The 16,542-nt window shown below is 37.5% G+C and overlaps 1 protein-coding gene across 1 annotated transcript in view; it reads right to left on the bottom strand.

The window, feature by feature from the left end:
* Positions 1-16,542, bottom strand: part of LOC126260725 (uncharacterized) — a 185,130-nt gene that overhangs the window by 103,295 nt on the left and 65,293 nt on the right. The window contains exons 3-4 of the mRNA XM_049958063.1: positions 15,097-15,300; positions 9,136-14,921 (exon numbers count right to left, since the gene is read on the bottom strand). Of these exons, the coding sequence (XP_049814020.1) occupies positions 9,136-14,921; positions 15,097-15,300 (5,990 nt within the window). The remainder of the gene's footprint in view (positions 1-9,135; positions 14,922-15,096; positions 15,301-16,542) is intronic.

Here is a 16,542-nt window from a genome sequence, read left to right on the forward strand (position 1 = left end):
AAATAATTTGGCCTAAACTTTGTGGTAGAAGAAACTGTTTAAAAGGCGGAATTTTTCTATACATTCAGTTAATTGAACGAGTTATGTTTTAATTGTAATTTCAGTAACTTAAACATCAAACAATGTATAGTTTCAGTACCTATTATTGTGAGGATATATAAAGGCCCGATTTTTGGTCCCAGGATAGTCAGTCCATGGCCGATTTTCGGACGAGAAACCTGTACTGGTTAGGTCAGCAATAATGCACCAACTTAACCATGAAGTAAGTGTAACACATATAGGCCGTGTGTTAAAATAATGACAGTGTCTGTTCAATAGTGCCACACATACCATATTATTCTGCAAGAACTGCATGGTTAGGTTTTTACTGGTCATAGATGTTCAATGGTAAACTATTGCAGCAGTATGCTGATGTTTGTCTGCAAACTATTAATGAGGCTTATCAAAAGTTAACCAATAGTGAACTGGCCATATTAACTGTGTAATATTATGGGGTTGTGAACAGTGAAAGTAAAGAAATGTGAAATGCAACTGTCAGCTACATCATTTACAGTAGTCAGTGTAGAACTTCCAGCTCACCTAACCCCCCCCCCCCCCCATTTTTCTGTAAATATAACAACACAGTACATTGACACTGAGGACTATCGACAAAGAAATAAAGCAGGCGAACGTCACAAACTTACTTAAAAGTTTACTATATAACAAATTGAAAGATTCAGACAACAAATACTAAACTACTGAAAATTATACATCTAGTTATTATCTCTTATCTTGAAATTCTTTTCATTGTTTATTTAAAGTGTGCAATGATAAAAACTGAAAATTAAGACCTGCCCACTAGAAAACCTCACATGATTAATTTTTGCACAAAATATTGCAACAAACAATCCAAATTAAGTACGAGTCTGATTGGTTGAAATAAACAGAACTGCAAAACAATAAATGCACAACAAAATACTACCAATTTTTCAATCCAGTACGAAAATTGATGAACTTAAGCTTGTTTTGTCTGAAAAACTTTCTACACAATAATATACTAGTCTTTGAAGGAAAACCCAGTAAAACATTTTGTGTTTGCTAGAAATAAGGTGCCTTTTTTCTGAAAGTTGTTTTAAAGCAATTTTTGGGTTTGTTTAATTTTCTGTGTGGTCATCCATAAAGCTCTGAATGCTTGATCAAACAGTATGCCATCTTTTACAGGGCTAGGCGACTCTGGTTTGGTACATACACTGTTTCGTATGTCCAAAGATTTTTCCATGATTTTAAGCCATGTTTAATGTGTAAACAATGAAACAATAATCAAATATAAAGACCAGATTTTTTAATTATATCTGAATACAGCACTTAAAATGCAATACATTTCTACAAAGCACAGTTTCATGTGCAAATGCGTGATTTTTTGCATATAAAATCCGAATGACTAAAGATTTTTGGAACCGCACCTTATAATTACTGTAAGAATATATTTTTTACTATCACCTGGATCACTTTAAACCATCTCAGCATGTGTGACCCACATAAAACCAGATTTTATGTGCGTTTTATGTGCAAATTCAGATTGCCATATCACGGCAGTCGATAAAAACTTCACAAAACAACAGGATGACAACTACTTGCATGTATTTGTCTACCTCCCTAAATAATTAAAACAGATTTGCACAAGTTTGAAACACAGAAGTGATGCGGGTAAAAAAACAAACAAAAATCATGTCTTTTCCATGTAAAATTAAAATGAAGCTGGATTTTTGAAAACAAGTTTTCAATTTTATCATAAGAATGCATTTTTTGTCTATCTGATTCATTTAAAATTGTTTACACAGATTCAATTCACACGAGAACAAATTTTACAAGCTACATGTAGTTTGAATTTAAACAATTGTTTCTCAAAAATGGCTCAAAATTATTGGATAAAAAGGTTTTCTTTTTACTTTATTAATTAATCTACCTTCATGCAAAGTTTCAGCCGATTCATAAAAGTAGCGCACTTCAAAAAACCTTCCACAAAAATGCATTTCTGCACACAAAATCCAAACGTAGCAAGATTTTTTAAAAACAGTTAAAACTTATCTTAGACAAAGGTCACATACACCAGTTGACCAAAACTGAATGATCAGTCTCACTCCAGTCCAGAGGTAAAATCCAAACTGTACCATTAGCTGTCCCCAGTTCAGCCCAGTTAAAATCCTTTGCACAAGGTATTAATCTACTCGCACAATTTGCCTGGGCACCAGCTCCAGTTTGTTGTTCAAAACTTGCTTAATATACTGTAACACAGCTACAGCAAGGCAGATGTTCAAATGGCTGTACAAAAAGCCGCTGGGCCACACTAGACCATAAACTTTTTACCCATGGTCTCAACTCAAATAGAAACTGAGCACTAAGACCCCCTCAAACCACAATTCTGCATGTGGCTTACAGCACTTCCACACTGTAACGATAGGCACATGAAATGGGAAAGTCACATCAATTTTTCTTCTCCATAATAGGATTCCACACATGGCCATGAAAGTAAATGAAGACACACTTTCAAAAACATACTATGACCTAATTTATCTGCACTTATTGCAGCATAATATGAGGAAAAGCAGTTCATATGCACATACAGAGGGGAGTGCAATGAAGAAGAAGAAGAAGAAGAAGAAGGAGGAGGAGGAGGAGGAGGAGGAGGAGGCTGTCACAAAAAACACTAACAGTTTCTGGAAAGCATCAACTGATAATTTTCCACCAGAAATTTTGAGGCTTGTGTAATAAGCTAAATGAAAAATCAATGTACATGACCATGGACGTACACTCTGCACCCATGTACTGTGCTTCACTGAGCACTATGTTTACTCTGGAGTGGAAAGCCTTAACAGCTGATCACAATCTGACGACTTCATACTGCAGAAAGCAAAGGGAAAGAGTATGGATTGTTATTGTTGTTAAGAACTGTGTCAAGTGGGATTCAATTGACATATATGATATTTGTCTAGAGCGATGTTTTGAAGTATATGCCAATAAACTGTCTGTAAATAATTCTACCTTGTTAACTGTAGCAGTATGCAGGGCACCTTAATGGAATCTTGGCTCACTTTTAAACCAGCTTGATTCATTTTCACTGCACCTGTTTAAATGTAAGAGAGATATCATAGCACACAAGAACCACATTTTTTGGCCCTCATTAATCCAGATTTCTGATTTATCTGGATTCAGTGTTTTGTTTCACCTTCCTTGAACACAAAAATGTGTGGTATACAGTTGATCCAGTATGGTATACATAGAGTTGTTACGTTGGCACCAAAGGTAACTTCCATCAACCCATCAACCATTATTATGGTCAGTGTGGATTTAGTCCTTACAGAGTACCGGTATTGTTCTCTCATTCCCCTGTTTTGAGTGTGTGTGAGTGAAATGGTTAGACTTAGAAAGAAAATGGTTGTTTTGATAGACAAAAAGTTGGAAGCACTAAAGAGGATAGACAAAGAAAACTGTTGAAAAAGATAGCTGCAGAATGTGTTGTAGGTGCATCAATTGAGACAGATGGGAAGAAAAACCAAAATGAAATGGAACACTTGTGCTACAAAATGACGACTAAAGACTATTTTCAGAATTACGGTACAATAAAGAAAGCACGAAATGAAGCACTGGGTGAAGCATTATTTATCTGTTTAAGTGAGAAAAGATAGTATATGTTCTGGTATCCAGTCCAATCCTGCAGAAAAAGGCACTAAACTTAAACAGTAAGCTAACCAATGGCGATACTAACTTCACAGTAAGCTAAAGTTGGTTGGAAATATGGTAAGCTCTTTATAGCACATGCCATCTTTCAGTGAAGTTATTTCCTCCAAAAACTTAAACCTAAACCACATTTATAATACAAATGAAAAACTAGACGAGACACAAAGTATCATACCCTCTGTCTACTGACCACATTCACGAATGTCCTTGAGAAAGTATTGCATTCCAGAACTGTAAGGCACATTGAAAACTTTGACATCATCAGTGAAAGACAGTTCGGTTTCCAAAAAGGTATTTCCACAGTTGAAGCTGTATTTTCTTTCAAGAAATCCCTACGTAAATAAATGAAACCACTTGGGATATTTTGTGTTCTTTCTAAGGCTTTCGACTGTGTGGATCACAAAATACTTCTTCGCAAAGCATGCCACTATGGCATCAGAGGGGCAATGGGAAACTGGTTAAAATCCTACTTCCAAGACAAGAAGCACAATGTACTTTTTGAGGCGATCAACAAAACTTGTGAGGGGTAGAGTCTGACAGGGGCAGCTGTACTTGGTCCACTGCTGTTTCCCATGTATAGAACTGACTTATCTTTGTCATACAAAATATACAAGTCCACTATGCTTGCTGATCATACTAGCACTGTGATAAGCATCGAACAGTCCACCGCTCTAGAGACTGATGCCAACAAATTACTTCCAAAACTCCTAACCTGGTTCAAAGTAAAATCAATGTCAATAAGTCTGAGAAGAATTAATTATATCCAGTTCAGCTCTGATTACAAATTCCCACAGAAGGTAAACTATTGCACCTGACAGCCAGCAAATTACGGAGTACAATGCGCCAGATTCCTAGGTTTCAACATAGGTAGCAGGGTTAGCCTGGAACCTCATGTTCTCCATATCATAAAAAAATTGTCCTAGGCTGCTACTGCTATTCAGACAATCTCTAGTATTGGAAACATCAGTGTCGCCAAGTTCACTTACTTCGCGTTCTTCCACTATGTTCTGTACTATGGAATTATCTCCTGGTGGAATTCACTCACATCAAAGAAAATTTCATTTTGGCAGAAAAGCGTTGTCTGAATTATGTGCAGAGTTCCTTTGAGAACATCATCTTAATCTCTTTAAGAAACTTAGGATAATTACTACAATTTCCCAATATATCTATTCCATTATGAGCTTCATGGTTGACAAACCTCTGCACTATGAAACCAATGAAATGAACCATGATCATATTATGAGGAAGGAAGGCTGACCTCTATTGTGATTTCAAAAATCTAACTCTGGTGCAAAAAAGGAGTACAGTATTAAAATATTTAAATCATTACTGAATAACATCAAAGGTCTATGTGAGGTTTAAATTATTTAAAAATAAAGATATATTTCTTGATAAAACATGCATGACATGAATTTTTTTGACACATGCATAAACTCTTTATGAACACATTGTTACTGTTTGTTATATATTGCACATGTGTTAAACCTTGTATGACTTTTTTAATTTCATTTCTGTTTTGTTCTAGCTTCATGTTTTTATTTTCCCTGCAATTGTTTTTGGGAAATAACTGTACCTTGTCCTAAGTAATTTGCATATTCTTTAACAGCTAAGAGCACAGCTCTATTAAATACATAGCTGCAACACACAGAATAAGGATGATACCATCCTGGAAAAACTGGTAGAAGCAGACCTTGGGGAAGATTGGTTTGGATTCTGTAGAAATGATGGAACACATGAGGCCATACTGTTCCTATGACTTTTCTTAGAAAATAGATTAAGGAAAGGAAAACCTACATTTCTAGCATTTGTAGACTTAGAAAAAGCTTTTCACAATGACTGGAATACTCTCTTTCAAATTCTGAAGGTGGCAGGGGTAAAATACAGGGAGCGAGAGGTTATTTACAATTTGTACAGAAACCAGATGGCAGTTATAAGAGTTGAGGGGCATGAAAGGGAAGCAGTGGTTGGGAATGGAGTGAGACAATGTTATTCAATCTGTATGTTGAGCAAGCAGTAAAAGAAACAAAAGAGAAATTCAGATTAGGAATTAAAATCCATGGAGAAGAAATAAAAACTTTGAGGTTCGCCAATGACATCGTAATTCTGTCAGAGACAGCAAAGGACCTGGAAGAGCAGCTGAACGGAATGGAGGATATAAGATGAACATCAACAAAAGCAAAATGAGGATAATGGAATGTAGTCGAATTAAGTCGGGTGATGCCGAGGGAATTAGATTAGGAAATGGGACACTTAAAGTAGTAAAGGAGTTTTGCTATTTGGGGAGCAAAATAACTGACGATGGTCGAAGTAGAGAGGATATAAAATGTAGACTGGCAATGGCAAGGAAATCGTTTCTGAAGAAGAAAAATTTGTTAACATCGAGTATAGATTTAAGTGTCAGGAAGTCGTTTCTGAAAGTATTTGTATGGAGTGTAGCCATGTATGAAAGTGAAACGTGGACGATGGACGATAAACAGTTTAGACAATAAGAGAACAGAAGCTTTCGAAATGTGGTGCTACAGAAGAATGCTGAAGATTAGATGGATATATCACATAACTAATAAGGAGGTAGTGAACAGAATTGGGGACACGAGAAATTTGTGGCACAACTTGACTAGAAGAAGGGATCGCTTGGTAGGACATATTCTGAGGCATCAAGGGATCACCAACTTAGTACTGGAGGGCAGCATGGAGGGTAAAAATCTTAGAGGGAGGCCAAGAGATAAATACACTAAACAGATTCAGAAGGATGTAGGTTGCACTAGCTACTGGTAGATGAAGCTTGTACAGGATAGAGTAGCATGGAAAGCTGCATCAAACCAGTCTCTGGACTGAAGAAGACAACAACAACAACAACAACAATCCTTTAAAGGAAATAAAACTGATATAGTCTCAGCATTTATGTGGTGTTCTATTGGTGCTAGTCTTAATAATAATACTAATAATAATAATAATAATAATAATAATAATAATACAAAGTGTACAACATTGCTTCCACCATTTGCCGATAGGTGGCGTCTATGGTACGCAGAGGACAAAAGAAACAGATCGCAGACGTCAGGCAGTCAGCTTGGACCTCGGTTAACATTACCTCACTCAAACATTAATTGATTTGTGGCTGCATCATAAAGTTGTTCTTGATTGAAAATGTCAGTTAATGAGCCTAATTCTCGTAATTTGCAGGAGGTGTTACTGTTTTGTTTCAAAATGGAGAAAACAGCGGCTGAGTCTCGTCGAATGCTTTCAAGTACGTATGGTAAGGACGCTATTAGTGAAAGAACATGTCATGAGTTATTTCAACGCTTCAAGAACTGCGATTTTAACCTCTTAGACCAGCATAGTGGTGGAAGAGAGAATGTTTTCAAAGATGCAGAATTGGAGACATTGCTAAGTGAAGAATCGCGTCAAACTCAAGAAGAATTGGCATGATTAGTGGGAGTGACACAGCAAGCCATTTCAAAATGTCTCAAGGCTATGGGCATGATTCAGAGGCAAAAACAGAAGGGACTTTTATATCGCATTGTGACCGGAGACAAAAAATGGGTTCATTATGATAATGCTAAACGCAAAAATCATGGGGATATCCCAGCCATGCTTCCACGTCGACAGCCAAACCGAATATTCACGGCTCCAATATCATGCTCTGCATTTGGTGGGACCAGATCGGCGTCGTGTACTATTAGGGGTTAAAACCAAGTGAAACAATCACAGGTGCTCGTTATCGAATACAATTAATGTGTTTGAGCAGAGCATTAATAGACAAACGGCCTCAATACAGCGAGAGGCATGATAAAGTGATTTTGCAGCACGACAATGCTCAACCCCATATTGCAAAAGAGGTCAAATCATACTTGGAAACGTTAAAATGAGAAGTCCTACCCCATCCGCATTTTCTCCAGACATTGCTCCCTCTGACTATCACCTGTTTAGATCAATTGCGCATGACCTGGCTGACCAACACTTCTGACCTCATGAAGAAGTCACAAATTGGATTGATTCGTGGATTGCTTCAAAAGGTGAACAATTTTTTTGATGTGGGATTCGTACACTGCCCGAAAGGTGGGAGAAAGTATTGGCCAGCAATGGAAAATACTTTGAATGATACACATGTAACCAATTTGTTTCATTAAAGCCTCAAATGTTGGGGAAAAAGCGGTGGAAGCAAAGTTGTACACCTTATAATAATAATAATAATAATAATAATAATAATAATAATAACTGGACATAATGTCTGAAGCAACTGTGATTATGGCACTGAACTTTCTGGAGAGAAGAACTGGGGACTTGGTTGCTACAATCCACTATTGCTTACTCAATCTGCATCTCTCGTGCTTCACAGTTCTGAGTGACTTTTACATCGCCCCTTTCGTAACTATTACTGGTCCAATACAGTCTTTTCAAAGCTCCATTGTTGGTTCCACCCCAGTCTGTACTCTTATTAAGTAAAAATTTTTTTCCCAGTCTTGCCACAAACAATAAGACAACGTAGGCTGCCTCTGAAGTAAATGCAGAACATTACACTGCTAGAAACAAAATTTCCTGTAGGAATTGCAGGGGGATGTAGGAATGAAAGATATTTCAAAAGTCAGTATCATTATGAGCCATCAGCTGAATTATGCAAGATACTTTTAAAATAGCCAAGAGATCACTATGTTTATTTCTAGGACCTGTTGTCACTTATCTTAAAAGCTGTACACATTCCACCTCCACTACCCCTGACATTTTTTATGTTGCACAGATTCTACACTAGCTAATAAGCACTGTTCTTGCTCAATAACTAACTAACTTACAATTGTACAGGAATCAAGTCATTACTTATGAAAGAAGTAGTTCACATTCTTAATTGCATATGAAGCAATTCAGTTATATGTTTTGGCTCAAATAGTCCCTAATGAGAAATGTAATATGCATGAAATGATAGTCTTCCCCATACCCTGTAAACTAAATTACTGTCAATGTTAAATTTTAAACTGAAGGCTCAAAAACATTATTGTCATCACATATTGAATCAAAACACGACACTCCAACAGTACCCTAAATAGCACAAAAAGTAACGATTCACATTGATGTGACCCTCTGCTTTATAAATAGGTATTAGAAAGTCCTGGCAGAATGTAAATAATTGAAGGAATAAAGGTAACAACTCACCAAACAGTAGAGGTGCTGAGTTGCTAAAAGGCGTATCAATAAGCTTCTGTTTGAAAGCTAGCCAAGTTCTCCGTCTTCACTGTGCGCCGTTCGACGATTCACAACCTCTACTATTTGGTGAGTTGTTACTTCTACTCCTTAAATTATTAGTGCTTTTATGCATGCCATCTTCCTTCTCTGTGATACTATTATCTCTCTTAAAGCTAACAGTTCTCTTTGGCATCTCATTAGAATGAAAACTAGAAGAGTTACAAATCCATACATTCTTACCTAATCCTGAAGGACCCATACTGCTCTGCATACTGCTCAGGTCAGATGTTTCAGACACTTGTGTTTCATTATCTTCGCCTTCAAGCTGTCCGGAAGAAGGAGACTTGCTGTGCCCAGTCTTGGGTGAAGAACTGGAAGCAGCTGTCGAATGAAGATGTGGAAAAAGTCTACCTAAGGATTTGCTTGTCGCCCCGCTACCAATAGAGCGAGTCATCAATAGCTTATTCTCAATCCAAGATGTTTCTGGAATGCTGCGTGTCATTCTGCCAGTACTACTAAATGAAGGCAGAGGATCTACACTGCATGAATCTGGTTTTGTTTCTGGCTCTCTGTCCAGATCTGAGAGTTTCACAAAGCTTCCACTAACGGCCGATTTTGCTTCAGACTCCCGAAATTCGACTTCTGCAGCATTCGCATCTTTCGTGACCTCCACAGTGGAAGTTCTGTTAGATGACTCCGAAGTAAGCTCCTGCTCCTTCCCTGTTTGTAAATGACATTCCTGATCCAGCAATTTTTTTGGTAATCTCTTGCCACCACTTCCAGAAGAGCATTCAACATCAGAGCCATGTGAGCTACTGGAAACATTTTTCTCCAGAACAGTGTGTTCACTCTCTCCCTTTGCCAAACGATGCTGTCTGAAAACTTTATTATCAACAACTGATGATCCCTTGTTTTGATCTGACCTGTCTGTAGCTACTGGTGAGCCAGAGTCCTTCATATCTGTCTCTTCAAGTGCTATAAACAATGCTTCTGAGCTTTTCTGTTGCACTTTCTCACTGTAATTTTTTTCTTCTGCTATTGTATTAATTTCACTTTCAGAATTCCCTTCAGAACTCAATGAACGCTTCACGTATTTCTCATAAGTCTTTGACATCAGACGGCCATGACAAGATGAGGACATTTGCTTAACAATATGGCCATCTTCACTAAGAGACTGGCTGCTGCTTTGGAATCGACTTTTTGATAATGAAGAGGCACTAGAGGATTTTTCTTCACTGCTGGTTGAGAGAGAGCTCCTGTCTACAGATAGACTGTGTGCACGCTTATGTTGTTTCCGAGAAACAGCCCTTTCTTCAGTTTCTGGGTTCCAAGAATGACGATTGAAGGTTGGCCTCAGACCAGAGGGCAATGTCTTGCGTCTTGTGACAGGGGAATCAGATTCTATGAACATAAATACTGCCTGTTTTTTCTCAGGCATTTCTTTTACTGTTCTGTCAATGGCTGAAGCAGCATGCTCTGTTACAGATGAAGGAATGCTGGCATCTATATACATGTACGTTCCTTTTGAAGAGTGTTGCTTTTCATCAGCTACATCAAAAGTTGTTCCAGCAATTCGGTTTTGTTTTCCTGATTTTGAAGGACCCTCAGTTTTTACAGACTGTACAATTTTTCTCTTTGGAGAAGAAGGGGAGAGCTCTTTTTCATCTTTTTCATCTGTTCCATTCATGTCTGGATGAGTTTCTTGTTTTGGAGCACTAATGTCAATGAACATTGAGAACATAAGATTTTTTTTCTCACTTGAAACATCTTTAATTTCATCTGCAGAATGCTGTTTTACAATGCTATTAATTCCTTTCTTTTGACTCAGTTCTTCCTTTCCTAAGCCAACAAAATATCCACACGACTTGCCCTCCTGAGCATTTGATTTTAAGGAACGAACTTTTGCTTCTGTATTATTGGGTACCTTCCTCTCAGACTTTCCAGTCTTTGGTTCAGACAAGTCAACAAAATATCCTAAACCACAACTCTTCACTGATGATGCAGACGCACTTTTCTGAATTTTGTTTTCTTTCGGAAGCACTTCACTACTCTTCAAATTTAGACCATGTCCTTGTGATGCTGATTCTTTTAATTCAACAACATAACCATTAGTTGCTTCTTTGTTTTCAACACTTTGATCTTGTCCTACACAATCAGTTAGATTTTTTGAAGGTGCCATGGCAATATCACTCTTACGACGCCTTCTGGAGTCTAAAGGTGGCTTTTTTGCAACAGTTACTGCACAGTCACTCATATCCACTACCCAGGCTGACTTTGCAGATACGTTTTTGGGAGCCTGGGCATCAATCGTATCTACTTTTGTCTCTGGTAATGCTGGGGCAGCACCAGAAAGAATAGGAGCCAATTCATTTCTTCTACGGGATAAGACTGGGCTGTCATTTATCTTTCTCGGTTTCACAGAAAAATCTACTGTTGAAACACCTCCAGAAATAATAGGGGTTGACTCTGTGCGTTTCTGTTTCTTTGGGCTATCCCATGGTTTCTTTTCCTCAACAATATCACTGAATGTTAATGCACCAGAAACAACAGGTTTTGAATTGCTATCATAATTAATAGCAGCATATTTTTGTGTGTCTTTATCAGTCTGAGATAATGCAGCCAAATCAGTAGTCAACCCATTTGAATTCAAAAATTCCTGCTTCTGAGATGGCATTGACTCACAATACTTTTTACACTCATTTGTGTAAAGAGACATCGCATCCTCAGAAACACCTAACTCAATAACAGGCACTTCTGAGTATGGTTCTATTTTTAATCCATCTGTAAGTGTATACTCCCTCATCTCATTTAATTCCTTCACTTCTCCTGTGTGAATACGGGTAGAAGGATTTGCAACAGTCCCTACAATAGTGTCAGATAAAGCAGCAGGAACTGTGACATTCAAAGTGTGGTCAATATTTGCAATTAACTTAGATGAATCAAGTAACAAGGAGCTAGGAGCTGAAACATGAGAGCCATGCATATATTCTGTCATAATCCCTTCTGCTGTTAAATCTGAGCCAACCATGATTAAGCTCTGAGCATCACGAAAGCCTTCATTTCCTGTAATGTGGCCAGAGAATTGAGGTATGTGACTTTGAAATACCAGATTTCCTTGTCTTCGCTCATATTCCTGGCGCAAAATAGCCAGATGTTCATCATCTGTATCAAGTTCAAATGTATTTCTTCTTATCAAACTTGGTCGTGGTTCTCCTTCTGTTGAAGTATTACTTTTGTCATCCGTGGCCACAGTTACATTACCACCATCTACTTGCTCAGTGCCAGTACCATTACCCTCATGCTTTGCATCAGGGTTTTCATGTAAATTTGCATTATACACAGACTCATCATTTTTTTCATTTGTTGCATGGTAAGTTTCTTGTTTAAAGCTATCTCCTTCCCAAGAAATATAACTAAACTGTTTCTGTCTGTCAAATTCAGACTCCAAATCTACTGCTGCTTCAGTTGCAGGTTCAACATTTGAAAATGAGTTCTCACAAGATGAATCTTTGGTTTGAGACTCCCTCTCCAATTTAACGACTTTCTGCAAAGAAGAAGAAATTGCATGCCCCAGTTCATCGTCTTTTTCCTTACTATCCTCTACTGAAACTGTGTGTATAATATTCAAATCACTCTTGCAAACCTCTGCCAAGGCATCAACTGTGTCGAACTGCCTAGAACTGCCACCTAACATTTCCTCTGAACAAGAATCCCATCTTCTCCTCATTCCTTCTCTGTGCAGTTTTTGTAAAGCGATCTGTGGTGCAAAGGATTCTGACAACTTCAATTCCTTCTCAAACTCAGCATAACTATCTTGCCCATCAAGTCTCATAGCACTGGGTTTTAAATGTGTATACTTAGGCTGGGCTAGTTCAGGAGCACCTTTCAGATGTTCATTTGGTACGTAAACAACCTCCTCATCCGTATTAACTACGTTCAGATCTGACTCCAATAAATTTTGTTGTTCTATTTTGACAGCACTTAAAACTTGTGAGACAGGAGGAGCTGTACTGCTAACAATGTCCATTTCAGGTGCAGTAATACTAGAGAGTTTGCTACGTTCACTTACAGGTGAAGTATGAGGTGTTGCTGTTACTGTATCCATTACAGGTAGTTCATTCTCTTTGGTATCTTTCACAATTTGATCCGATTTACTCATCTGAAAGGGAGGTAAACTAACTTCACTATCATCTACTAAACTAGCAGCATCTATGAAATAATTCTGTGAACCCAATGAACTGTGTGGTGATGGCTCTAGCCACCAGTCATTGCATCTTTCATTATAAGAGCTGTATAAACCAGGTATGAATTTTGTTTCAACATAATTAGTTCCAAATTCATCCTTCAACTTTCCCTCTGTATCAGAAGCCTCATCTTCGGGGGCAATCTTGTTGGTATCTTCTTTTATTTCCCTATCCTCATGTTTTTCTGTTTCGTCACTATCATGCATTTCTGAATATTTATCACAAATATCATTTTGCTTCTTATTCACTACAGCTGAATCTGAAATTTTAGTTTTTGGAAGCTCACTTGAGTTTCCTAAATTTTCTTCACTTTTTGTTTGTAATGAAATATTAGTGACTGATGTAACAGGAATTGGCAAGTCACTACTAACATTATTTGTTTGTTGTGATATGCAGGGCTTTTCCTGAACTGGAGCTGAAACGTGGCTGCTGAAACCATGGTCACTCTTTTCATGCTTTATTACTGCCTCCCCATCTACGTCTTTCTTGTCATTCCAATACTCACTGTCTTGTTTTCTATTAGCTGGTAAAGTCTTTACAGAGTCTGTGTAAGTCTTATCTCCGGTATTCTGCTCCTGACCATTGTCACTATTTGAAGGAGGGAAAGTACTGTCCCATGTACCAGCTTCTGAGGACACAGAAGACGATGCAGACGACTTTACAGGTCGAGCAACTAACCCACCATCATCACCATCATGAGGCATATCTTCTCCAATGGCTGCTTCTGTGAGATCAACTCCAGAGGTCTCTGACACTGTGTGCTCTCGAGGACTACTGAAACCGCCCGCAGGTAAACATCCCGTAGAACTTGTGTCAAGGCCGGAGTCTGGGCCACCACCACTTGCATCCATTTCAGGGCTGCATGAGAAGTAAGGCAGGTCTTCAGTAGTTTCCTTTCTCTTGCAGCACTCTAGCACACTGTCTACAACTTCAATGGGACTGCACATAAAATCATCTTCAACTGTATTATCAACAAATGTATTTATAAACTTTTCATCAGAAAAGTGGAGGTTAAAATTCACCTTGGAATTCTTTTTTACTTCAGTTTCTTCTTGTTCTCTTTCTTCGTCTTTCTTAATTATCCTCTCTTTATTCTCACACTGCTCACAAGATGGTCCATTTGTCTCACAATCCACCTTTCCATTTACACTGGTTTTCGAGTCTGTTTTCCGACAATTCTGATGAATCTTATCTTGTCTGGTATCAATGACACGTTTGTTATTTTTTAAAAATTGCTCTCTACTATTAGAATCACAACCACGCTTTTGCTTTTTGGTTAAATGACTAGATAAGAATGGCAAAGTAGTTGGTTTTTTTAATTTTCTGGTAGTAGTTTTGTTATTTTCTTTAGACTTAATAGACTGAAAAGACTTCAGTAGCTCATCTTGTTCTTCAAGTTCTTTTTCCAAAATTGTACATTGCTGTTTTGGTACAGAATCTGGGCAAACAAAAATTTCATCCACTGGAACAATAGAATAGTATGATTGATTTGTTTTGTGAAGGTTTATAATTGATTTATCTTGTTTTGATTCAACAGTTTTCAGATAACCTCCATCTAAAACAAATGAGGCAACGGGCTTTTGGTTTCCACTCTGTGGATATAATTCAGAGGGGGAACAATTTGGTGTTAGAAAAATGTCAGATTCAGGGCTCAAAACAGTATCAAAACTATTATTCCTTTTGAATGTTTGGGTGTTACCATGAACCTGATCACTTATTTCTTCTAAGCACCGAACTGCATCTTTCTCCTCCTCAGTAACTGTGCATTTTGAATAAATATCCCTGCAACAAGAACAATACTTTGAATGAGAGAGAGAATTTCTTGCACTGGTATAAAGAAAATCTACAATTATTTAGTAAAACATGAGAGAGTGAGGGAGTGAGGGAGAGAGAGAGAGAGAGAGAGAGAGAGAGAGAGAGAGAGAGAGAGAGAGACAGCAAATTTACCATACAGTACCTTATGAAGCTTTTTATGCATTCCACAGATCTCTTCTCAAAATATACTGACTGCAAACCATCCTGCACAGACGTTAAAGAAGGAATGGCACGCAGCTTTGTGAAAAATTTTTCAGCACGCACTTTTAAAATACTGCTGTGTGTATGTATAGTAGTTGTATTAAACACCAGTTCCAAATCACAATATAATGAATTGCTGTAGATCCTGTATTTAAAAAAGATTATTTTTGTTATTGCTTCCTCTAATGCATATAGGTATTATAATTATAAAACTAAAATACCTAGAAACACGAAGGAGAAAAGTCAAAGTATTAGAAGATTTGTGTGCTACAAAATTAAATTAAACAATAATGTTTCTCCATAATCAAAGTTTCTTCTTCTTACTACTGATGGGATTAACTATAGTTTCCCCACAAATTATGTTTCTTGGACCTTCTGCTCAGCAGCACTGATAATGCCACCCACAGAGTCATTTTCATTGTCAAGCCCTGTATCTACACAATATAAAATAGTATCTGGCTTAGCAGACTTTGAATACTGCAACTGACTTTAACAAACAAAGTACTAAGTTGATTTCAAAAATATTTCTCTGCCCACACTACCAATAATTTGGTCCAGATATGTTTTCTTGTAATTGCTCTGTACGAACCCAGCCCTGACTACATTAAAGGCATTGTTTAGGAAGATTTTGTAACCTTTGGTTACTCTTCCACAACAAAAACCATCTCGCTGAAAGTGCCCATTCCTTCACATATTCTCTTTATATGACTCATATCCTTGCCAATACTTCTCTTTTTCATTCAGATTCCATTAACACATGTGACAAAGTCTGTATCTTTCTTCTATCAAATCCTCTCTGCACAACATTTTGGTTTCAGTATGTACACAGAATTATGCTTTGCTTCCATCCACTAGTACTTTTGCCCCAACTATAGTTAACATTCTTTTTACTTCCATCCCTTGTCATTTTCTTATCCTCTGAAAATATCTGACACATGCAATTCTTCTGAAAGAGCTCATATTCTACGCACTTCGTTTCCTTGTCTTCTAATATTTGTAATTCTGTCAATACTGAGACCACTTCTATTTACGAAGTACCTTACATCACCCTCTTCATAAATTCAACCTTGTCATACATCACGGCCACCACCAACACTACCTCCGTGCCATTGCCGCCACCAACACCACTCTACAGTACATGCAACAGCCCTATTATTCTTTCACCTGATGTGAAGTGTTATGTAGTTAAGAAGCTCAATACTGAAATTAGTTTGAGCAATTTATCATGCTCAATTTTTTAAATGAGAATTCTAAAAATGACCTATCATGTACGACATAAAGAATGTCCCATTATACTAAAATACAAACAACTTCGTAAAAAAATTATAAGGCAGTTAGTATTGCAACACAATCACTGTGAAGTACAGCTGCAGCAAAATGAAATAAG

The sequence above is a fragment of the Schistocerca nitens genome, chromosome 5 (genome assembly GCF_023898315.1).
Source record: "Schistocerca nitens isolate TAMUIC-IGC-003100 chromosome 5, iqSchNite1.1, whole genome shotgun sequence".
Taxonomy (NCBI): domain Eukaryota; kingdom Metazoa; phylum Arthropoda; class Insecta; order Orthoptera; family Acrididae; genus Schistocerca; species Schistocerca nitens.